This window comes from Carya illinoinensis, chromosome 9 (genome assembly GCF_018687715.1).
Source record: "Carya illinoinensis cultivar Pawnee chromosome 9, C.illinoinensisPawnee_v1, whole genome shotgun sequence".
In the NCBI taxonomy this organism is placed as follows: domain Eukaryota; kingdom Viridiplantae; phylum Streptophyta; class Magnoliopsida; order Fagales; family Juglandaceae; genus Carya; species Carya illinoinensis.
Window position 1 is genome coordinate 42607242 of NC_056760.1, and position 25552 is coordinate 42632793.

The 25552-nt window shown below is 37.6% G+C and overlaps 2 protein-coding genes across 3 annotated transcripts; both read left to right on the forward strand.

Moving 5' to 3' along the window:
* Positions 1 to 10305: 10305 nt before the first annotated feature.
* LOC122275451 (protein trichome birefringence-like 34) lies at positions 10306 to 12727 on the forward strand. The gene is made up of 5 exons (XM_043084516.1): positions 10306 to 10709; positions 10850 to 11021; positions 11362 to 11558; positions 11693 to 11854; positions 12265 to 12727. Exons 1-5 carry the CDS (start codon positions 10369 to 10371, stop codon positions 12611 to 12613), a joined length of 1221 nt encoding a protein of 406 aa, XP_042940450.1. The 5' UTR covers positions 10306 to 10368; the 3' UTR covers positions 12614 to 12727.
* A 4494-nt stretch (positions 12728 to 17221) lies between these two features.
* LOC122277587 (protein trichome birefringence-like 35) lies at positions 17222 to 20467 on the forward strand. Of its 2 annotated transcripts, XM_043087627.1 has the most exons (6): positions 17223 to 17530; positions 17693 to 17972; positions 18333 to 18504; positions 18771 to 18967; positions 19072 to 19224; positions 19800 to 20467. In XM_043087627.1, the coding sequence occupies exons 1-6, from the start codon at positions 17338 to 17340 to the stop codon at positions 20128 to 20130; spliced, it is 1326 nt and encodes a 441-aa protein (XP_042943561.1). In that variant the 5' UTR covers positions 17223 to 17337; the 3' UTR covers positions 20131 to 20467. The 2 variants fall into 2 exon arrangements, with proteins under 2 accessions (XP_042943562.1, XP_042943561.1); XM_043087628.1 differs by lacking the exon at positions 18333 to 18504 and having other exon boundaries at positions 17222 to 17530; positions 18848 to 18967.
* The last annotated feature ends 5085 nt before the right edge of the window (positions 20468 to 25552 follow it).

The following is a 25552-nucleotide window of genomic DNA, read 5'->3' on the forward strand; positions in this document are numbered from 1 at the left end:
TTCATTAACTATAAGCATAACTCAGTGAACTAGTCCTTTAATGCAAGTAAATCTTTAGGTTTATCCCCAAGAGAATAACTTCTACCTTTCGCCTTGTCGGGTCTTTTAAATCTGAGCCCCACTTCTTAATAACTCCAAAGGCCCATTTGAGGAAATCAATAAAACCATGCTTAGTAACCTTTTTCAAATACAGAAAAATAATTTCTTTTCTTTATTTTTAATTTTTAACTTATATCTACTGATTTAATATATTTTCAATATTTATTTATATAAATAAATATAAACTTATTTAAAATGTACCAATCAACATATGTGAATAGAGACAAATTATAGCATTGCTATATTTGACTATAAGAAGATACTTCAAAAAATAATATTCAAAAATAAAAGAAAATTATCATATACATGTTATCTTAAGATCGCTAGCATTAGAATGTTACGAATATGTTTCACACTCATACCAATTGCATCCAAGGACTTGCACCAAGAAAATCAAAGTAAGGCTCGGGGTGACATGGGACACCTCTGATGCCTAAGTCAGGATAACGCATGTATGGTGTTTTATCTCCATGAAAAAAAAATTTAGATGTTACCTTGGGTGTATGCCTCCCTCTCATATATATAGAGCAAGAGTTTAAATGATATGGCTTAATCCCTCCAATCCAGGTTAGGTCGCAGGTTGTTAGCACTTTGAACCTATTGCCATGCCAGGCGGGAGTATTATCCTAAGAGAGCAATCCGGGTCTTTATCTTGCAGAGAATGGTTTGCAATAATCTTAGCAACTCCCTATTAATGATGGTTAGATTGGAATTCTATGCCAAGATGTCCGTTGATTATAACCTTGATTCTTCGCTAGATAGGTCAGTGATCTTGGGTATATGGGCTTTTATGGCATGGTGATTTGTCCCCTTTCCCAAGAGAGGATATTGTCCCTCTAGTTACCCTGCAAATCCCCATAACATGAATGTGATGAAAATTTCCACTTCATATATCCATACCACTTTAATGCCCTAGTGCTTGCTTTTACTCCTTTTGCATTTGTTTCCTTGTGACACACATTCCCATGTTTGGGATGGCATGTGTTGTTTTTTCTTCTACATCCCATCATGCAGCGCTGATCATAAAATTTGCTCGTTTTCCCTCCTTTGTCTACAACACAACACATAGACTCAAAGGTTTTCTATCTTTGGTATGTTCCTTCTTCCTAGTCATCATGTCTTATTCCTTCACATTCTAGTCTTGATTAGTCCTGTGTCTCAGGGAGTCGACCAACCTGCCGCCTGGATAGTTGACTGCTAGGCCCACTTGGAGGAGGAGAATTGTTCCTTCGTTGAGAACACTCGTCGTGTTGTTTTTGTGCCGAGGGTAGAGAGAGATGAGATGGTAAGGGCCCTCTCCCAAGTGGAGTCTTACTCCCATTCCTTGAAGGATCACATCGTTGTTCTTCAATAGAACATGCTCAATCTCTGGTGCAACTTGGAGAAATCCCACGAGGAAGTGACATGATGTTATTTTTAGGGCAAAGTCTTGGAGAAGGAGCACAATGCAGTTCAAAACTGTCTCCAACACTTGGATAAGAAGTTAGAGGAAACTAAGCAACACAACTTTGATTATGTCGCCCAAGAAACTCAGTCGGAAGAAGCCCATCGGGTGCTTACCATAGTGTTGCCCATGGTGAGAAATTCCACTCTGAGGCTTAGCTCAAGGAGGTGAGTAAAGAGATTATGGAGCATGACCATCGCTTTCTATAGCTAAATGAAGTCGCAGAGACCTATAAGCAGAAATTGGCCACCTTGAAGCTAAAAATGGTTGAGCTGGAGGCCGAGGTAAAGGCGCTTCCATAGAGGAATTTATCTGCCTCTCTACTCAGCTAGCAATCATTCGAGGCGTTCATAATAGAGTATAGAGTTAGCATTTTATGCTTGGCCTTCAAAAGCTAGGAGATCATTTGCTGGAGAACCCCCGCACAACGCTGATCTTCAATTTCCTAGGTAGAGACACGATACTCAATGCCTTTCCCTCACTAGATCGCCGCAATCCCTAATTTTCCTTTCTCTCTCTTCTTTTTATATTGCAATAATCTTTGGACAATTTTTTTTTTATTGTTGTTGAACATGGAATGAAAGTTTGTTTGCTTTAGTTTATTTGTCATGTTTGTCAAATGTGAATGTGTTTGTGCTTTTAATGTGAACTGGATATTGTTGTATCTAGTAAACTAGACGAATGGGCTTGTCGTTTGGCTGACCCACATGGGTGTTAAGAGTTGAGTTATGTCCCATTCTAGTTGCCAAGTGTGAGCGATAGGGGATGGGCTTGATTGGCAAGGAGTAAAACGCTAGAGGGAGTTGTCTATTTCCTTGATTTTGGTAATTGGCAAGAAGTGAAACACTTAAAGAAGTTGTTTCCTCTCTTGGTCGCCAATGCAAGTGGGGACACTCAACTTCAAGACTAAGTGGGAGATGGACTCAATCATGCTACATGGTGAGGAGTAAAGCACTTAGGGAAATTTTTCCTTCTTTGGTGTGCAATTGGGGACACTTAGCTTAGAGGCTAGGTGGGAGATGGGCTAGACAGCTCTAGGTGGTGAGGAGTGAAACACTTAAAGAGGTTGTTTCCTCCATTTGGTCACTAGTGCAAGTGTTGACATTCAACTTTGAGAATAGGTTGGAGATGATCTTGATCACGCTAGGTGGTGAAGAGTGAAACACTTAAGAAAGTTGTTTCTTTCTTTGGCTGTCAGTTCAAGTGCGGACATTTGACTTTGAAACTAGACGGGAGATGGGCTCGATCATGTTAGGTGGCGAGGAGTGAAAGACTTAAGCAAGTTGTTTCCTCCTTTGGTCACCAATGGAAGTGAGGACACTCAGGTTGTAGCCTGGGCAGGAGATGGGCTCGACCGAGCAAGGTGGCAAGGAATGCAAAATACAATGTTTGGAAAAGCGGCCTCTTTATTGCACTGATACGATTATATTGGTGATTTTACATGAAATACTTCTTAAGGTACTTGGCATTCCATGGTTGACACATCTCTTTCCCTTTAGCATCTTTAAAGTGGTACGATCCTAACATGTGGCAGGCTATTACCATATATGGCCCTTCCCATTATGGGGCAAGCTTTCCTTATTCTAGTGTGGTTGTTTCAATTTCTTTTAGGACCAAGTCCCCTACCTTAAATAACTTGGGCCTTACTCTTTTTTTAAAGTATTGCTCTACCTTTCTCTTACTAGTTGTCATCTTGAGGAAACCTCTTCTCTCACTTCGTCCAGCACATCGAGGTTCTCTTCTAGCCCTTAATTGTTTAGCCCTTTATTGAAGTACTAAACCTTGGAGCATGAAATTTTCACTTTTACTGGTATCACTACCTCATTTTCATAAGTCAGGGCAAAGGGTGTTTCTCCCATTGGGATTTTGGCAGTTGTTCTATATGCCTATAAGACTCTTGAGAGCTCCTCAGCTTAGGCTCCCCTATTGTTTGCCAGTTTTTTCTTCAGGATACTCATTAACATCTTATTGGCCATCTCGACTTGCCTATTAGCTTGAGGGTTCCCCAAGGAAGAATGCTTGGCATTGATTTCTAGTTTGGTGCACTATTTTCTGTAATGGTTGGAATCGAACTGCCGATCGTTGTCTAAGATTATGCTTCGTGATATCCTGAACTGACATATGATATCCTTCTTGGTGATGCTATTGGTCATAATGGTTGCTAAGGCCTTTACTTCTGCCCACTTTGTAAAATAATCTAAGGCGATGAAGACAAACTTTACTCATCTCTTGCCCAGGGGCATGGGTCTGACGAGATCGACCCCTATTGTGTGAAAGGTCATGGTGACATTATCAACATTAATTCTACAAGCAGGAAATGTGTCATTGGCGCTTGTAGCTAACACTTTGAGCACTGTTTGAACAATTCCTTTGTGTCCTTGAGGGTGTGTGGCCCGTAATATCTTGCTTCATAACTTTTTCCACTAGAGCTTTTCTGCTTAAGTGATTCCCGCACACTTTTGGCTAGATGCACCTAGTATGGGCATGGATAAGCCTCGCTTACATAACACCCCATTTATCAAGATGAATCGAGCCACTCTATTGTCCACCTTTCAATCTTCCCATTTCTCATTAGGAAGCTCTCCAGTAGATAGGAATTTGGTCACATCGAGTGCCCATTCCATGGTTCTTGATCTTACCTATAAGACTTCAAGCTCGACAATGGGGTGTTCCTATCGTCCTAGTGGTCACTTTCCAAGGTAGAACTATCCCGTCCATGCTAAATGCAGCCCATTCTAATTTGTGGACCTTCCAATTGTCTTCCCAAGGGATTCAGCTAATATGGAAGTATTGGAAATAATCACACCTTTTAACACTTGTTACAGATACTTCTTAAGTTTTTCGCCCTTCACCAGCTATTCTCCCATTACTTGGTTGACAACCACTTGAAAGTCTACCTTCATATCAACCTCCTTAACACCCGTGGCCTCTACCATGGTGAGTCCTACCAGTATGACCTTGTGTTCTTTCTCATTGTTGGTAGTCCTGAACTCGAGTCTCATCATGTAATAACTTTTGCTGTCGTCGCTTACTACTACGTACGTACATGCCTACTCCCCCGCCAATGTGGCAAAAGGAGCCATCGACGTAGGCTTTCCAGGACTGCTCGACATGGGCAATTTGTACTTCCTCAAGGAAGTTAGTGAACTCGGCTATGAAGTCTACCTGAGAAAGATAATCAATATCGAACTTACTCAATTTGATCAACCAGATTACTAGGCTGTCAAAAGTGTCCAACCGCTTTAGTATCTTTTTGAATTGTGCTTCTTTTAAAACCTTTATCAGTTGTGCTTGGAAATAAGTTCTCAACTAGCGAGTAGCTACCACTAGTGTGAATGCCAACATCTCCATTCTAAGGTACCTAGTTTCAACTCCTCTCATGGCTTGGCTTGTGTAATAGTCCACTCTTTTCACCTTTTCCTCTTCTTAAACCAAGGCAGTCAACATAGCTTCCAGCATAACCGACAGGTATAAGTACATGGTTTCCTCTTGTCTAGTTTGGCTCAAGAGTGGAGGATGTGATAAATACCCCTTTAGTCAGGTGAACACCCTTTCACATACATCGTCCCGGTCATGGATTCTCTACAGAACTTGAAAGATTGACAAACACTTGTCTATATACCTAGAAATGAATCTATTAAGCGCTACTATTTTCCCCGTCAGCTTCTGCGCCTCATTCAAAAACCTAGGTGACTTCATGTCAATGATCTCCTAGATCTTCTTTGGGTTGGTTTCAATTCCTCTCTCTAACACCATGAAGGCTTGGAACTTTTCTAATCCCACTCCAAAGGCACACCTAATTGGGTTAAGCTTCAATTTATATCACTGCAATACATCAGAGGCTTCCTGCAAGTCTGGTATGTGTTGTTTGGGTTCCTTACTTTTAACCACTAGGTCATCCACATATACTTCCATACTTCGACCAATTTGTTCTTTGAACATCCAGTTCACCAAACTTTGATATGTTGCGCCAACATTTTTTAATTTGAAGGGTATCATCGATAGTAATACAACCCTTTGGTCTGTTATGAAAGTAGTTTTTTCTTTGTCATCTTAGCTTATTCGAATTTGGTTGTACCCTAAGTAGGCGTCCATGAAACTCAGCATTCAGTGTCCTATTGTCGAATTTACAATTAGATTGATACGGGGGAGGAGAAAACTATCCTTTGGGCATACTCTATTGAGATTAGTGAAGTCAACCCAGATCCTCTATTTGCAGTTCATGTTCTTGACTAGGACAACATGAGAGAGTCATTCGGAGCAGTGGGCTTCCTGAATAAACTCTACGGCCAAGAAAAAGGCACTTGACCTCTTCTGCAATCATGATGTACTTTTTCATGTTCAAACTCTTCATTTTTTGTCAGACTTTTTTCACCTCCAAGTCTATGCATAGACTATGTCCGGCCACCTTAATGTTAATTTCAGGCATGTCTTTGTGGCTCCAGGCGAAGACATCCTTGTGCTCAGAGAACAACTGCCTCAACTACTGTCTTACTTTGGACTTCATTTTGGTGTCAATTCTCATCATTGGTTTTGGGAGAGTCTTGTCCAACACAACCAGTTTAGAAGCTTCATCAACCTTGCCTTGTTTCAGATGTTTCTCATCTCGGGTCTCGCCTTTAAGCTCGAGTGGCAAGGGTGGTGGCAGTTCGCCAAGCCTAGATGATTCGGCTACCTTCCCATCCTTTTCCTCATCCTTGAGTTCCTACATGTAGTATTCTCTTGCTAATGTTTATTCACTGCACACTTCTCCAATGCCTACTTTTGTAGGGAACTTCATCTGTTGATGGTACGTTAAGGTGATAGCCTTCAGGATGTTCAAGATTGGTCACCTAATGAAGGCGTTTGTAGGAGATCAAGTCTTGACAACCAGGAAATCAGTCATGGTGGTGGCTGTGTGTGGGCCTACCATTGTCGACCAATATTTTTCGGGTGGTGAAGTTGGCTACCAACATTATCATTACTAATACGTTATCATGCAATTAGATTACTCATCCGCAATAGTCATTGAAAGAGATGGCGACTATTTGTCATGCTCTTGCCTGCTTAGCCAGTCTCTCAATGCTGAAGACTTCTTCATACCTCACTATCTGTGTATAAGTTGTCTTCTTGAAAGATGTTGAACAACCCCCAACGAATCCCCTTGATATCATGCTGAATTTGCCAAGGGTCATTGTTCCTATCCAAGCTTTGGTGGGGGACTCTCATAGGGTTCTCTCACATGGTCCTCCCTTCTTTAGGACTTTCACTCTTGTGGGGCCTTTTGTTCCCATTTCTTGCCTCTTTTCATCTGCTCATCTTGGCCGTAAGAAATTATGGGCGACCAACGGCTCCAATTCCACCCTTTCTTGCATTTCCTCAATCCTCCACTTTAGGAAGTGAAAGTCCTCTATCTGGTGCCTTCGATGTTGTGGTATATCTAATACTGACGAGTCCTTTCAACATCACTATTGTTGTCTCTAGTCCATTCTCCGTCTCTAGTTTGCACATTCATGCTAGAATACACCACCCTACTTCCCAAAGTGTTTTCCAACACGTTTCCTTCTCTCCTTCTATCATATTGGCTCTTCCTTGCCTTTTGATCCTTTTCTTGGCCTTTCCTATTGTAGATTCCTTTTGATTGGCCTTCTGCCTGTTCTACCTTTGATTTCCTCGAGGTGGTTTGAGAATGAAGGATATATTCAGCGTTGGTGAAGTCATTGGCATGGTCCATAAACTCTCGCAATGTGGTTGGGGTCTTCCTCACCAACTCTGCCATGAATGGGTTTTTGGGCTAGATCCCTCACAATAGCAATGCTAACATGATTCTCTCATCTTGGTCATCCACTGTCAAGCACTCTTTGTTGAACCTACGGAGTCATATTTTCAAGCTTTCATCTTCTCTTTGTTTGACAGTGAGGAGATATGCAGTGGGTCATCTCCTTCTTCTACTGGCCATGAATTAGGCTAGCAAGCATTTGCCCAATTCCTTAAAAATGTCTATGAAACCCAGTTGTAGTGCTCCAAACCACCCCCTACTCTTTTGAGGGTCAAGGGAAAGGCCTAGCATGCGATCTGTTCGACAAAGCCGTGGAGCATCACGTCTCCAAGTGTTCAACTGGGTCCTTAAATCCCTTGTACATTTCGACCTGTGGAACTTTAAACTTTGGTGAGAGCGGCATCACCATTATTTCTAGGTTGTAAAGCAGGTCCATGCTAGTGAGAAGCTGGTCAACGAACAAGGATGCACCTATTCTCTTGACCATCTCCTCATACTTTTTCATAAGGCTGCATAATTCGTGGTGCATCCTCTTCTTCTCATCATCATCATCATTGAAGGAGGGTCTATATGTGCTCTGTTACTTTGCTTTGGCCCGATCGTTATAGCTTGGAGCGACATCTTATCCCAAACGAGCATTCCTTAGTTTTCTGGCTTCGTTCTCGCATTGGAGAGTCTTCATTTCCAAAGTCATCTTTCTCAATCTTCCCTCCATTTCCACGAACCTCCTTCCGTGTTTGCCGATGTGGCCTCTTGATCTCGGGTCACTTAAGAGCACGTTTTTGCAGACATACGAAAAAAACTTTGAATTTTTTTCAGTTCATCCCACAGACAATGCCAACTATTACGAACATGTTTTGTACTCCTGCCAACGACGTCCAGGAAAACTAAAATAAGGCATATGATAATATAGGATACCTACAATACCTAAGTTAGGGTAATGCACGTATGGTATTATAACCTTGATTCTTTGCTAGATGGGTCGGTGATCTTGGGTCCATAGGCTTTTATGGCTTGGGAGTTCGGCCCATTTCCCAAGAGAGGACATTTGTCCTTCTAGTTTCTTTGGCACAAACATCAATGAATTTTCTATATTTAAATCTCAAGGGAATTAAGATTAAAAAATGAATCAATTCCAAGTATAACAATTTAAGAATTGTATAAAAAATGTAGAAGTGGGATGGAAAGAAGTATATAAAACTTGATGATGCAAAAATATTTAGATATTTATTGGCACCGGTTTTGTCATTATTGGTTGATTAATGCTACTATATATGCCCCTAATTTATATCACTCATTTTATCTCCTTGACGTGGTACCACATTATAGTGTCATGTGGCTTATTAAAAAAAATTAATAAATTTTAAAAATATATATTCAAAACAAAATGGCTTGCGAGAACGAAAAAATATAGTGTCATGTAAAACCAAACAATCTCATCTCATCTCATTTAATCAATACAACTTTTTTTAAATTTCTATATAAAATATAATAAACAATTTAATTTTTTCAAATCCCAATACAAAACTAATAATAAAAAATTATATTATAACAGTATTTTATTCATTACTATTCAAAACCTCTCATTTTATCTCATCTGAACTGTATAACTAAACACTCTAGATTCCCTGCACCCTTGTTTGTTTATGATTTTAGTTTTTTTCTTTTTAATTTTTTTTTAATGAGTTAGTGGTGTAAATTAAGGGGCATAGTAGCAATATTACTCTTATTGGTTGTCAAGGAATTTCCATGGGATCGGACTATTCTAATTGGTTTGACTCTTCTGACCGATTTTACAGGATTGAGTCACAATTAGACCGGCCGAATGATGATCACTAGTATCATATATCACCAGACTTATAAGTAGTAATTTGTTTCCAATATTATTATTATTATCAGTTACTTATTTTTGTTATTATTTCTCCAAATTACAGAATTCTCATGCGTGCACACTGCATGTTGAATGATATTGCAACAATGAATCTTGAAGCATCTATATACTCAGTTCATTTTCTTCATGGACATTATATTAACGAAGCAGATCTAAGGCAGGGAGAAGATCAAGACATGCATGTCATCAATGGATCATACTGTCATATTCGATCGCAAGCAATCGGCTGATGAGCTATCCCGGACATACTGTACTGGAGTTTTGGTGTTCAGAGAGACATGAGAGCCCGTCGGGGTCTGAGTTTTTTGAGGTTCCTTTACTCCAACGATCTTGAATGTGGATCAGATGTCAACAAATTACCTAACCTAATCGCGGCTTTCCACATTACCGGACACTGCGTCCAACAACTCATGATCTGGTCCAACTTTTCATTAGGGGAAGAAAAATGAAAGCCAACCTCTCTTGGTATCAGCTAGGTTACCAATATTTCCCTTTCAATTCAGCAAGGACGTTGAACCCATTGTCCAAAATCTTGAGAGTTAGGAAAAGTTTATATTAGGTACTTCCGATATCTGAATAACGAGATATTAATTTCAAGTTATTAAAATTACTTACATAAATACTAATTTTTAATGATATCACATCTTATGATACAATGTGATCAGTAGTGCATGATGTATGTATTCCAATTTCGGAATTATCCAATAATTACGTCGCTCAAGGGACGTTGAGTCCATAATACCTTAATTAATGATTCTTTTTTAGTAATAATATACCTATAATAAATTATAATAACATCTCCAAATAATAGTTAATAAACATATATGCGTTTGTGGCAGCGCTGTGAATTTATCGATCTTAAAAAATGAGATTACGTACGACTGAAAAATATATATATATATATATATATATATAGATTTTTCCTAGGCGCTGTATCGGCATGATGTGTTATTTTGGTCAGAGTGCTTGCAAATTAAACAACCAGTACTTTTCAGCAAACCACCAATTAAAAACGAACCTCCACTGCTAGCTCCTAATTGAAGAAAATGAAATCAAGAAAAAAGATTTCTCACCAACCGCAAGATCAAACTTCAAGAAGGAGTAAAATTGTAGACTCTCCCCCACACAGTACAAAGGCATATATGCAAGCTGGAGAAGATTGATTGAATTATAATAATGGCAAAGAAAAACCTGGAAATAGTTGTTAATGGAACATGGGGAATCAGAAGCAGCTTCCGTTCCCTTATTGCCGTCCTCATCACCGTCCTAATCATCACCGCCGTCTATCTTACCCAAGAAAGTGGAATTAGATTAGTGTGGGAATATAGAAGCAATGGTTTATTGTCGAAGTGCGATTTGTTTTCCGGGAAATGGGTATTCGATAATGAAACATACCCTCTGTATAAAGAGCAGCAATGCACATTCATGTCTGATCAATTGGCTTGTGAGAAGTTTGGGAGAAAGGACTTGAGCTATCAGAACTGGAGATGGCAACCCCACCAATGTAACCTTCCTAAGTACGTATGATCTATCTCGTTCTGTCTTGCTATAAGCTCTCTCTCAGTACGTACCGATGCATGCATGCATGTTAAAGTTCGTAGTTGTCTTTGTCTCTGTTTTTTGAGCTTTGTGGAACTTTTTCCATGTTAATAATTAGGTTCAATGCCACAGCGTTGCTGGAGAGGCTAAGGAACAAGAGGCTTGTGTTTGTGGGTGATTCTCTTAATAGGGGTCAGTGGGTTTCGATGGTCTGCCTGCTCGATTCATGGATTTCACCAAAACTCAAATCCATGCACAACAATGGCTCTTTGAACGCCTTTAAGGCCATTGTGAGTAATATATTATATGTATATAAATATATATATATATATATATATATATATATATATATTTATTTAATTTATATATATTTGGGTAAAATACTAACATGTAGTTCTGCCTTATCAACCCTAGAATTGAGACGTGCATGCACGTAGGAATTATTGAATTAGCAATAGTCTAAAGAAATAATATATACCTAAAAGTCTGATCTTAAGATGCAACTCATTAATGCCATAATTCTAGCTAAAACATAAACTTAATTAATTAGCTCGTCGCTTTTCCTAGATGTTGTAAATTTTACTAGATCAAAAGCTAATGGAATTAGTAAATTATATATATGTAATGAAGGAATTCAATGCGTCGATTGAGTTCTATTGGGCTCCATTGCTAGTGGAATCGAACTCTGATGATTCGGTAAACCACCGGATACCGGATCGGATTGTTAGAGTCAAGGCAATAGAGAAGCATGCTAGGCATTGGACGGACGCAGACATACTGGTGTTTGACTCCTTCGTATGGTGGAGAAGGCCAGAAATGAAAGTTCTGTAAGTATTTTCAATACACAAAAGTACCCCAATTACCAGCTAGATAGTTAGCTCCTTAATTGATCATTTGTCTGATATGGATTAAATTGCAATATTTTAATTTTACAATATTAATTTTTGGTGGCAATGATTAGGTGGGGATCATTTGAAAGTCCAGATGATGCTATTTATAAAGAAATAGAGATGCTTCGCGTCTATGAGATGGCTCTAAGAACATGGTCTGATTGGGTGGAAGTTCATGTTAATAGAACCAAGACCCAATTGTTTTTTGTTAGCATGTCACCAACTCATGAAAGGTATAATCTCTCTTGACTTCCTCCTACCCTTGTTCCCTTGTTCCCCGGCCGGCCCCGTCTCTGTGTGTGTGTATGTGTGTACATATATATATATATATATATATATATATATAATTCAGGATTTGGGTACCTCTTAGAATTTCTAGGATAATGCAAAATAATGGATTACTTAATTTTTTATATATATTCTCAATAAATTAATGACACACTGAGTAAAATATATATACATCAGCTAGTGCTTGAGACACAGTACCAATATTAACAGAAGAAAAGTGCATATTAATTTATATATATAAACCATGCAATCAGTTATTGCTTTTTAAAATAATAAATCAGGATGAAATAGGGATGGATCGTGGCCCAAATAATGGTTCATGGAAATAAAACTTAACATTCAGTGCATATTGCAGTGGAGAAGATTGGGGTGGTGGTGAAAACTGTTACAAAGAAACAGATGCAATTTTAGATGAGAGATATTGGGGAAATGACACAAATCCAAAAGTGATGCGAGTGCTTGAAAATGTGCTTGATGAATTGAAAGGAAGAGGGGTGAATGTACAAATGCTCAACATTACACAGCTCTCAGAATATCGAAAAGAAGGCCATCCATCTATCTATAGGAAGCAGTGGGAAACTCTCACCGAAACGCAAATAGCAAACCCCAGCAGTTATGCAGACTGTGTACATTGGTGCCTACCCGGAGTGCCTGATGTATGGAATGAGTTCCTGTATGCTTATATTGTTCATCATCAATTATGACAAATTCGATCTGGAATAGAAGTTCTGGAAAAGTAATTCCAGGCTTCTTTCTGTTGGAAAATTATAAGAAAATATATGATAAAAACACGGAAGCAAAAATATTTCGAACTTCAAGGCTTGATCGTAACGACAATTTCTTTAGAACATATTTTGTCTACTTTCTTCGTGCTACATAGTATTGACAAAAATGTTCTCAGGATACAATAAAGCCTCAAACCTCATTATTTTAAATGAACACTTCCTAAAAAAACTTAAAACACTCTTTTACAAGAATTTCTAGATAGAAATGAATTGTTGGAGAGTTGTTATCATTTTCAAAAGAGTAATGCTATATATCACACCATCATCCCGACGATTTGCATCTCGCTATATATGATATTGTGCATTTATCACTATTTGATGATAAAGAAACATGCAATAAATGATTATTTAATGGTGATAAATACGTATAACAACTTATATAGTGAGATACAAGTGGAATAGTAGCATGATATATAAAATTTTCATTTTCAAAATGATCTAATGATTATATAATAATAGACCATCAAGAATAAAATAAAGTTGGTCATTCAAATTCAAAACTGATGGCCATAAAACCCCAGCTTCTTGAATGTGGAGTTTATAACTCCTGTATGAAATAACGCACATCAACAGCTAGATAACGGTTAATTTTCTATTTAATTTCATATTTGTGCCAAGTACTGCGCCTCAAAGCGCCCATTGCCCTTGCATGCGTGTGTGACACGGGCGGCGATGCCACCACTAGGCTGCTTTTGAAGCCCTCTTGATCTCCTTCACTTCAAGACAATTCTATGGTAAGCAGAATTCAATATAAACATCTTGTCTATTTTCCCTCCAATTCAAAAGCGATCCATGATTTTCGATTATCATAAATATAGTTGACCCTCCATCAATGCACAAGATTTTATTTAAACATATAAGGAAACTAGCTAAAATACTAAATTATGACATTATTATTTAAAATACCCAAAATAATTTTATTATTTTAACAAAATCTAACATTCCCCCACTATATATTTGAAATAATAATTAAAAACAATTGTGCACATGGACAAAAATAAATTGCTTCAATGAAGATGTTTTTTGGACTTGAACCTTCACCTAGTATAATAATATCAAAGCTATGTCAAGGTAATCAGTGAACGTATCTTGAACTGATGACCCTATTAAACTAGCCGGATAGAATTCACACAATTATTTTCTAATTCTCCAAGTGTTTTCACTTAACTTGCACTCTTATGGCCTTGTGCATATCTCAGTTTCATGAGAGCTCTAGGCATGGTCGGTACCATAGGAAGTGGCAACACTTTCACTCTCACATAGGTAAGTTCATCTAAGGTGATCATGTTTCAACCCCAACAACTTTGTCTATGAACTTATTAACAGTTTACTCGTCCTTAAATTTCAGGAACTATTAACACTAGAATACATCTCTTTGGAATTGGGGTGTAAAGTGATGATTTCCTTTTAAACAATTATCTAGTGTTAGACAATCATCACTCTATCGACTTGTTGACCCAGTGAATCTTGCTTATATTTCAAGTCCAAGGTTGGGTTCCCATCGCCAGTGATTTAGTTTATAGAACTCAATCCCATTCCCTTTGATGTCTTATAGATCATATCTCTTGGCAGGTCTTTTGTTAACAGATCAAATAAATTTGAATAGACTTAACATTTTCAGCCTTGATTACTCCATTATTGAGTACTGTGTTTCACACCCATAATTGTGCCTTAAACTTGTGTCTTGATTTATTGTTATACATCTTGCTTGTACCTACCTGCAAGGTTGCCTCACTATCACAATAAATCGTTACTATATGAAATGGCTTAGTCCAAAAATGGTACGTCTACTAACAAATTTCTAAGCAATTCTGCTTCTTTACATGCATTTGCTAAAGCAATAAAATCATATTCTATAGTAGAATATGTTATACAAATTTGCTACTTTGACCCCCATGAGATCGCAGCACCTCCTAACGTAAATATCCATCCACTTGTAGACATAGAATTTGATTCTACACTATTCCAACTAGTATCACTATGTCCTTCTAATACAACAAGTTCTCTATTATAGTGTAAACCATAATTCACGACCCCCTTCAGGTATTTAAGAACTCTAGACACAACATCCCAATGCTTTTTACCTGAATTACAAATAAATCTACTAAGCATCCCAACAAAAAATACAATATTGAGTCTAGTGCAATGCATAGCATACATTAGGGTCTCTATCACACTAACATATTCTAATTGGGATCTACGTCTTCCTGCGTTTTCTCTCAATTTAAGACTAGGATCATATAAAGTTAAGACTGATTTTTTGTCTTCATGACTACACTTTTTATCACTTTATCAATATAATGAAATTGTGTCAAGGATAAATCATTAATTGTCCTCACAATCTTGATTTTAAGAATCAAATCAGCCTCTCCCATGTCTTTCGTGTCAAATATTGAGGAAAGAAACGTTTTAGTTTCTTCTACACATTGAAGGTTACTTCCAAATATTAACATATCATCAACATACAAACATATGATCACACAATAATTATTATCTAATTTATAATAAACACATTAATTATCAGCATCATTCACTCTAAAACCATAAGATAAAACTATTTTATCAAACTTGTCATGCCATTGCTTAGGAGTTTGTTTTAAACCATAAAGGGATTTAATCAATTTATAACCTTTATTTTCATGTCTAGCCATGATAAATCCCTTAGGTTGTTTCATATAAATCTCATCATCTAGATCATCATTAAGAAGAGAACAATTTTTACATCCATTTGGTGAACCACTAGATAATTAAAAGAAGCAACAGAAATTCAAATTCTAATAATATAATTAATACGTGCAACAGAAACACATGTATCAAAATAATCTACACATTCTCGTTGTCTATATCAATTAGCCAGTACTAAACGGGCTTTAAACTTATTAATAGAAGCATTGGCATTGAGCTTTTTCACTAAAAATCTATTTACAACCAATTACTTTTGAACTGAGAAGTAAATCAACCAATTCTCATGTTTGGTTGGAAACAATATTGGAATGCATTTCATCATTTATGCAACTCTTAGCGCCCAAAGCTCATTGCTCTTAAGCGCGTCGTGTGATGTAGGCGACGATGCCACCACTAGGCGGCTTTTGAAACCCTCTTTTCCTTCACTTCAAGACAATTCTATGGTAAGGAGAATTCAATACAAACATATTGTCTATTTTATAATTACTCAACGTGGGATTCACATTTCTCCTGCGCTTCAAAATCTCCATCATCTTGGATTATCATAAATATAGTTGACTCTCCATCGATACACAAGATCTTATTTCCTCATCATGTACAACTTATTGTTGTAAGTTTTGGAAAATTAGAATTGAATGAATCTCAATTAAGCTTGAGGGGATTTAAAGGGAGGCAGACATGCATGAACTATGTATGTACGTACTATGGTCGAGGGGATCATATATATCATGTAGACCCACCAACCATAACTCATGCACACTCAAAATCAAAGTATTTTCCTTCGGCCGATCGAACCGACAAGTAAAAGTACAGCTCATGACTTTCTTCACCATATATAAAATATATAATATAATTAATCTTTCTGAAGTGTTTGTTCAAATTTTATTATTTAGAATATAATAAAAGAAATATATAGACATGTCAAAGAAGTTTTATGATCTTTATTATTATTCATAAGGTTAGGTACTCAATAATTGAATCCTCAAATTGTAGGAGATTCCAGTTTGTTGAGCCATACATTGAATGGTATGACAACCCTCAACAAATATATATATATATAGGGCTTTGCTACACGCAGTCGGGAAACCCAGTCGGCGTGCAGTCGGCTGTACGGAATGAATAAAAAAAAATTATAAAAAAATTATTTTATATTCAGGGAGACCTGCATGAATTATAAAAAGCTATAAAAATAATTTTTTTTTTATGTAGGTCCTGTATTAATTTTTTTTTTACAGCCGACTGCATTTCCCGACTGTACAAATCATTTCTGATATATATATATATATATATATATGATCATCCAGCTAATCATTACCATGCAAAGCTTCCAAGATAAATTAATAGATTTAATTATATTTTTTCTCATGAATTATAATTTTATTTTTAATAATATTTTTTTTTTATTTCTATACAATTATCCAATACAAGATATAAAGTTTCAGTATATATTATTATTTTTTTAAGAAAATGACGGCATCCTAATTTTATATTGGTGATAGAAAATCAATACTTTATACAAAGATGAACAAGACACTTACAAAAAATCTCAAAATTAAGCTCCTATAAAAATATATATTATACTAAACTAAAAGTTTAATGTCAAAACAAAGGATACCAAGCTATCGATATAAATTATTACACAAAAATTATATATAAAAATGTAAATTATTATACAAAAATTACATATAAAAATGTCTGTAAATAAAATAATTTTTAACATACATAGAAGTTTTTAATAAAAATGTATAGATGGATGTAAGGCAAGAACAATAGTACCGGCCACACCGAATCGTTGTCCTGACTGTTCCAGCATCAATTAGTACCAGGTAAAATATCTGAGAAAATCAGTAAAACCCATCAGGCTCTTTTCGTTTTAGTCAAAATCCCATACGAGCGAGAGAGGGAGACACCGAGGAGACTCGGATTTGCCCACCTTTTTGGCAAATCCGTTGTCTTCCATGATGCAGCGGTGGAGCAGAAAGAAAACCCATTTCCCTTTGCTCGTGATTCTCTTATTGATCTTTATAGTTTTCACAGTCCTCTACAACGAACTTAGCATCCAGCAAATCCATGAAGAACCGGACCCTGTTCATCATCGTCAAGAAACTTCAATCACATATGTTAAACCAAATCGTTTAAGCCCAGCTCATGGTAGGCAATTTTATAAACTTGGACTTCTGGTTCAACTTTACTGTGTTTTTTTTTTTCCTTTTCTTTTTGCTTTTTTAATTCTCGGTCAATTGTGGTGTCTTGGTTTCTTCCTTTGCCGTTGCTCTGGTTTGATGAGTTTTAGTTCGTTTTCTTGGATCTCAGAGGTTTTGGATAGATTCAGTAAGTGCAACGCTACTAGAGACTATAGTGGTCGGAGAATTGCTTCGCTTGACCGCACGGTGAAGACTGGTCCACGGAGAGTGGCTTCGGAGCGTTGTGACGTGTTTTCGGGAAAATGGGTATTCGACAATGCTTCGTATCCGCTGTACAACGAGTCGCATTGTCCGTACATGTCGGACCAATTGGCATGTCACAAGCATGGGAGGCCTGATTTGGGGTACCAGTATTGGAGATGGCAACCCCACAACTGCAATTTGAACAGGTGCTTTTTCCTGGTATTCGTTGTTTCTGCTGGTGGTTTGTTATTAGCATTGAGTTTTCTTGCTGAGTGTAGTTGGTCATGTCTCACGGCTGTCTTTGGTAGCAACAAGCACGGTTGTTGAGTTGCCTTTCTGAATGCACTCTTTGGTTGTTTTATGTACTGGTGATTTGAGTTGCATAAAACTCCGACTATAATTTGAGGGCAAAATCAGTAATTTTTTAAATTTTGTAGAATCTGAAGTTCACAACTAAATGCTGACTGACGAATGTAATTCAGAATAGGTGTGTGGTGTGTGAGCTAGTTTTCATTTTTAACTGGAATTGATTGATTTTTTTGCTCCTTCTTGGCTCCTTTTGTTAGATGGGATGTGACTGAAATGTGGGAGAAGTTGAGAGGGAAAAGGCTAATGTTTGTGGGGGATTCACTAAACAGAGGACAATGGATATCAATGGTGTGTTTGTTACAGTCAGTTATTCCAGCAAATAAGAGAACTATGTCGCCAAATGCCCATCTTACCATTTTCAGAGCAGAGGTAAGCCAGATCCCTGTGCAAGAAGTTGGAGTGACTATGAGCCATTTAACTGTCTGTGTGGCTAAGAATATGCCTACGGTTGTTTATAGAGTTCCATTTTTTTTTTTCCTCACAGCCTTGGTGATAACTGTTAAAATTAACAAACAAGAATTTGGGGGGATTTAGTGGTTCTTGCATATGGGTGATGATAGGGTTATACCTGCCAAAAAGTTATATTGAGAATTTCATATTGTTGTTGTTCATTGTTATATTCATGTCATTTGCAGGAATATAATGCGACCGTTGAATTTCTCTGGGCCCCATTACTTGTTGAATCTAATTCCGATGATCCTGTGAACCACAGATTGGATGAGCGGATAATTCGTCCTGATTCAGTTCTTAAACATGCATCACAGTGGGAGCATGCTGATATATTAGTTTTCAACACATACTTGTGGTGGCGACAAGGCCCTGTTAAGCTGTTGTAAGTATATTTGTCCAACCAGTATTCTGATTCTGATTCTGAATGGGGGAGATGACTTGCGTTGGAAAAAATTATTTATTGGTATCCTTGTGCCTTTTTGGCAGATGGAGTGCTGAAGAAAACGGAACTTGTGAAGAATTAGATGGGAAAGGGGCCATGGAATTGGCCATGAAGGCATGGGCAGATTGGGTGGCTGCTAAAGTTGATCCCCTCAAGAAAAGAGTCTTTTTTGCTACGATGTCCCCTACGCATCTCTGGTAAGTGGAAAAAATAAAAATAAAAATAAACCCCTCTTCTCCATCGTCTTAGACATACCCTTTCCTGCATTTATTTGCAGTTTGCTTTCAGTTAGGCGCCAGTCAAGCACATACCAGAGTCAACCACTGGATGTATCTTCTGTCCAATATTTTGACCTGGTTGGCTAGGTATTAGTAAATGCACTGTTCTTATTGCATGGGGGGACTAGACCATATCAATGTAAAACTTAGAAGTACACAGAAAGTTCAAGCACAAATGGATTCCCTTATATTAAATCAATATTCCATTTGTCATGGCTTAAATTCTGATTTGTTCCCAAATTAAATTGTAAGGAGGGCTGGATTTTAATTGGAAAGCATTTATGACAAAGAATGCCACAAATTATATTCTGATCTTGTAATGGAACAAATTCTAAAATCTAAGTTGCCTCTGAAATCAATTCTTACAGATGAAGATCATTTTAATGTTTTACATTTAAACTCTATTAATATCCTACTTCGATGCCTCAAGGGGAAGGCCTAGGCTTTCGTAGAACTTTGCCATCATTTCTATTGAGCATTTTTTAATAATTCAGGAGTCGAGAGTGGGAACCAGGAAGTGAAGGTAATTGCTATAATGAAAAAACACCTATGGAGTTGGAAAGCTATTGGGGAAGTGGTTCTGACTTGCCTACAATGCGCATGGTGGATGATGTCCTTGGCAGGTTAAGTTCAAAGGTTTCAGTTCTCAATATTACTCAACTTTCAGAGTATCGGAAAGATGGCCACCCTTCGATCTACCGCAAATTTTGGGAGACTCTGAGACCTGAACAATTGTCAAACCCTGCAAGTTACTCTGACTGCATACATTGGTGCTTGCCGGGTGTACCGGATGTGTGGAACGAGTTATTATTCCACCTTTTGTAGGAACAAATGAATACTAGGAAGGATTTTTTTGGTGGTTTAACATAGCAAATTGACAATGGAAGAGGCAAAAGTTTGGTCCTGCTGGTGCCAATATATTGATGCCTCCATTCGTATGTTGATGCTTTCATTCTTATGGAAATGGTTGCTTGTCAGAATTGATATTTTGTATTTCTTTTCTTTTAAGAGGATTGCATTTCTCTTAATGATAGTGAGCGTGGAATTGACTCGTCTCAATGCAGAATCGCAGATCCACGGGGGGTCACCACAGAATACTTGTACATTGCCTGTTTCATTTTAAGACAATGCTTAAATGATTAGATTGATACGATTTGGCTCCTTTTTTATATCTCATTATTTTCTGTTCTGACTTTTAAGCAAAATGTTATAGACTTTTCTAAGCCTGGAATAAAAGAGATCAAAGATTCAAATTCTATACAGAGCCTTAGGTAAGTTGTTGTCTTGGGAAGTTGATGGTTTCCCTGTGCTCGAGCCCCGCGGCAAGTATCTTTTGTGCCAGTACGGCTCCTCGCTTGCTCTCTTTTCCTGTTGTTACGAGGCTCTCTATCCCACGGAATTGGAAACATAAGATAAATCCAGTACCGTATAGAAAAAATATTATTTATCATTTTATCATTATTTTAATACCTACATATTTTGTTCATTGACTTGTATAGGTGTTGCAGAAAAGCATCCATCCCCCCATACCCCTACTGAAAATTAGGTTATGTTTAATTGTCAAGCTCATCTCAACTTATCTCAAATTAATTATTGATGGGATCTACTATTTTTTTTAACTTTCTATAAAAGATTAAACATATCTCAACCTACGTTATACATTCAAACATATATTTCAACATATTTTATATATTCAAATACATTTCAATGAGATTTATAAAATATTATTATTTACAAATCAGTTCAGATCATATGATATCACCTCAATACCGAAATGCACCCTAAACCAACCTCTAACGTTCCCTCCAATCCAAAAGCATAAAATCACTTAGTGCTCACAGCATCTTTGTTTGACTTTCTCAACAATAGGTGTAAACTATTTGTTCTCGATCAACCTACAAAACTTGTCAAATGATTGCACTTGGTTCAAATATGGAGATGCATATAAAGGCAAATGAATTCCAACTATTTGCATAAATGTCTCACACACCGTGAGAACATGCATGTAGGGCTGTTCAAAATCCGGCCCGGCCCGGGTCAAATCCTGGCCGGCATCCGGATTCGAAAAACCGGATTAATCCGTTCCGGGTACCGGATTTTAAATCCGGATCTGGGTTTAAAACCCGGAACCCGGGTGTTATAACCTAAAGAAACAAAACCCTACCTAGCCGCGCCCCCCCCCCATTTTCAGATTTCCTCCCCTCTCTGTCTCTGCTCTGCCTCCCATACGAATTTCAGGATTAGGGTTTCACCAGTCGGCACTTCCTCTCTGCTTCCAGCTCTCGATCCCTTTGCTATAGTCGAGGAAACTGCCACTCAGCCACCATGGGGTGAGTATTTTACCTTCCTCTAACTATTTTCTTGCCGAAATTTTTCGACAATCTTCACTAGTTTATTCGTCACTTCTGACTTCTAGTTTGATGTATTGTTTGCTTTGGGTTTTGATGGCTAAGGAATTTTCTCGTTGATTCATGACAGAAGCCCTAAGAGGAGAGAGAAGAAAGGAAAGAAAAGAAAGCTAGGATTTTTAAGCAAGTTCTGCTGAGGAAATGGGTTGCTTCAAACGTAGTTTTGGCGTGGGGGTCTGTATTGGGCTGATGTTGATTCTAACGGCGAACTTTTGTTTTGGGCTCACTGACCCTATAGATGGTAAAGTAAAGAGTTTACGTTTCCTATGTTTCTGTCACAGTGTTCTGTTTGGTTATCGTGAAAGCAGGAGGAGAATGCTTGAAAGTGGTTTCTTTGTCTAGCATTTCTTTTGATTCATTGATGGATTAAACAAAATGTGCAATGCTGCTAGTATATGTTATAGACCGTCTGTTCATAACTGGATGTTTTCCATAGTAATTTTTAGTTCTTAGAAATATCCTAATGAGAATTTAACTATTTTTTACTAGTAATAAGAGAAATGAGAATTTAACTGAGTTCTTAACATATCTGTCGAACTACTTTCCTCCCTTCATAGATAAAATTTTAATATAGTTGGTTCTGAAATTTTCTTTTTTGTTTCTTCTGCTTTCTTGGCCATGAAATTAAGGGCTAGTATTGTGAAATAAAGGTTGTATATTAATTATCCCACTTTTGAGTTACTATCTGCTAGGTTTTCATTCCTATTTTTGATCTTCTGAGTTGTTTGGGTTGACAAACGGCTTAGCGGCTTAAATTTGGGAGATTTTGGATCTGTCTTAGCAATGTATGTGTTGTGCTTATTTATTCTGGGATTTCCTACTTAATATATGCATGCAGTTATCATTCGAGGCAATTTGATATCATCTATAGTCACTATTATCACTTTTCTGAATTTAATTCGTATGCGCCTCAAGAACTGATTTTATTTTTTTATTGTTCTGCCTATTTCACCAAATCTTGACAGTCCAGGGAAACCTATTTGGTCAAAAGTTAGCTGTCGTTTCATATGAAGACTGAATGGCTAATTTAGGCTGATATTTGACTTTGTGATTCTCTTGCGTATGTCCCATGTACACTTGGCTTCGCCTATTATCAATAAATCCTTATTTACTGATAAAAAAAATTTGACTCTGATTCTCAAGTGATGAAAGAGTAGAATTAATGGTTTAAATGCAACCTATAACACGTGAGAGCATATTGAAAAGGAAGCATCAAGTTGCATTACTACTTGCATTTTTTCAACCGTTTAAATATCCAGCCTATTCAATGTGAGTACTCCAGTAATTCTTTGTATATGCCATAATTTCAGGATTTCATGTTAATGTCTCTTCTTTGATTCTTGTTTTGCAGATTGTCATATGCTATTGCTCGTGGACCTCTTCACTAGATTTAAGCATATTTTAAGAATTACTTTTGGCTAGTTGTATTCTGGATCTGTTTTTCCAGATTTATTTTGTCATTTTGTTTGTTAATCAGGTGGGTGCTTGTAACTTTTATAGCATTCCATCATTTTTATGGTTGGATTGTATCTTGATAATTGTTGTAAAAATGGCAAAACGTGATCAATTTATAGTCATAATCACATAATCAGAGTGCCTACAATGACACAGAAAAAAAAAAAAAAAAAAAAAAAGGGTTCAACCTGGAACCCGGAATCCGGTTTTTTCAAAACCTGAATACATCCGGGTTTCAGACCGGGTCTGATCCGGATTAACCCGGGCCGGGTTTCGGCCCGGATTTGAGACCCGGTTTCCAGACTGGGTGTACCCGGGTTCCCGGGTTGGAACCCGGTTGAATAGTCCTACATGCATGAGAGACTTCTATTATATATATAGTATATGTACAAAGGTGTATAACAAAAATAAAAGAACATTACAAAGGAGATTAGAAACAGAGCATTTTGTGCTAAGTTTCAATATATACATATGTAGTCGTTGGGTCTGTGGTGATGGTGGGTAGCTTGGCTTCCATATGGGTGTTTGTAGCCATTGGGTATATGGTAGTGTTGTGTGGCTCGATTTCCATATGTGTGTTTGTAGCCCGCCCAGTCTGCATCAGAAAATGCATAAGGATCAGGTGTAGATTGTGATGTAAAATGCTTGCCAAGATCGACTACACCATATAAATATCGAAGAATGTGTTGCAACATTTTGTAATGAGCAATGGTGGGTGAGTGCATAAACTGTGAGACAAAGTTAACACTACAAGCTAAGTCGGAGTGAGCAAGAGTAAGATATTGAAGGATACCAACAATGCTATGATAATGACCAGGGTCAAAGTAGGAAACATCACTAATGAGACCTTTTGTTTTGGGCATCATGGGAGCACCCATTGGTTTGCAATCTTGTATTTGGGCACGGTCTAGGATGTCTAGAGAATATTTGGCCTATGACAAGATGAAACCGTCAGAAGTGCAAGTAATCTGAATACCTAAAAATAGTGAAACATGCCAAGATCTTTCATGGCAAATTGTTGGCCAAGAGTAGCAGTGAAAGTGTTAAGGTCAGTACGGTTTGATCCAGTTAAGAAAATATCATCAATATATAATAAGAGAACTATAGTGCTATGAGTAGAGTGATAAGTAAATAGTGAGGGATCAAAAATTCTATAAGAGAACCCATAGGTAATGAGAAAGTTACTAAACTTATCAAACCAGACACGAGGGGCTTGTTTTAAACAATATAATGTCGTATTTAATTTGCAAACATGTGATGAAATAGTAGGATGGGTAAAAGCTGGAGGTTGATCCATAAAAGCATCTTCCTGGAGGTCTCCATGAAGAAAAGTATTCTTGACGTCAAGCTGGTGGATGTCCCAACGATGAAATAGAGCTAAGTCTTAAATACCCATTTGCAGCCGATGACATTCATGATTGTTGTGCAAGGAACGAGAATCCATGTGTTATTATCGTAAAGGGCTTGGATTTCATCTTGCATAGCCTTGTACCATCTGAGATGGTTGCAAGCAAAGCGAATAGTCTTGGGTTCCTATGGAAGATCAACAAGAGTATAAAAATTAGCATATTTTTTGTTGGGTTTGTAAATCCCAACCTTGAAGTGTGTAACCATGTGGTGGCAAGGGGGAGAATGTGGGGAGTCAGCCACGAGCGGCAAGGGTGGGGTCACAGAAGTGTATCTCAAGGAGAGCATCACTCCACATTGCAATATTAGAAGGCGAAACAGGTGAGATAGGTGGGGCGACCACAACCATTGTTGGAATGAAAAAATCATCATCAGGAGGAGAGACCTGCAAGGAGGAAGTACCAACAGCACCCGTAGTGTTAGTGTTTGATATAAGATAGCACCATTCATGAAATGTAGATAATATCTAAGTAGCGGAAGATGGTACATGGAGGTTCCCAGCTTGTTTAAATGGGAAAGTGGATTCATAAAAAACGACATGTTAGGAAATGAAAGTTCGTCGAGAGGGAGGGTGGTTATAACATTTGTAGCCTTAATGGTGATCATTATAGCCCATGAAAATACAAGGTAGGGCTTTGGGATCAAACTTGTTATGTTTAGTGTCTCATGTGTAAGGATAGCATTTGGATCCAAAAACACAAAGTGAGATGTAGCCAGAAAAATGACCATAAAGAACAGAGAAAGGGGATTGAAGGTCAATGCCGATGGCAGGGAAGCGATTAATTAAAAAGACAACAATAATAAATGCTTCTCCCCAAAAGCGTTTTAAGACCCCCACTAAGAAAAAACATATCCATGCTTAATTCCCAAATGATGTGGTGTCGACGTTGACGTTTGTTTAGAGTATGAGGACAGAAGTATTGATGCAAGATTCCTTGTTGTTGGAGGTGCGTGTTGAATTGGTGGTTAGTGAATTC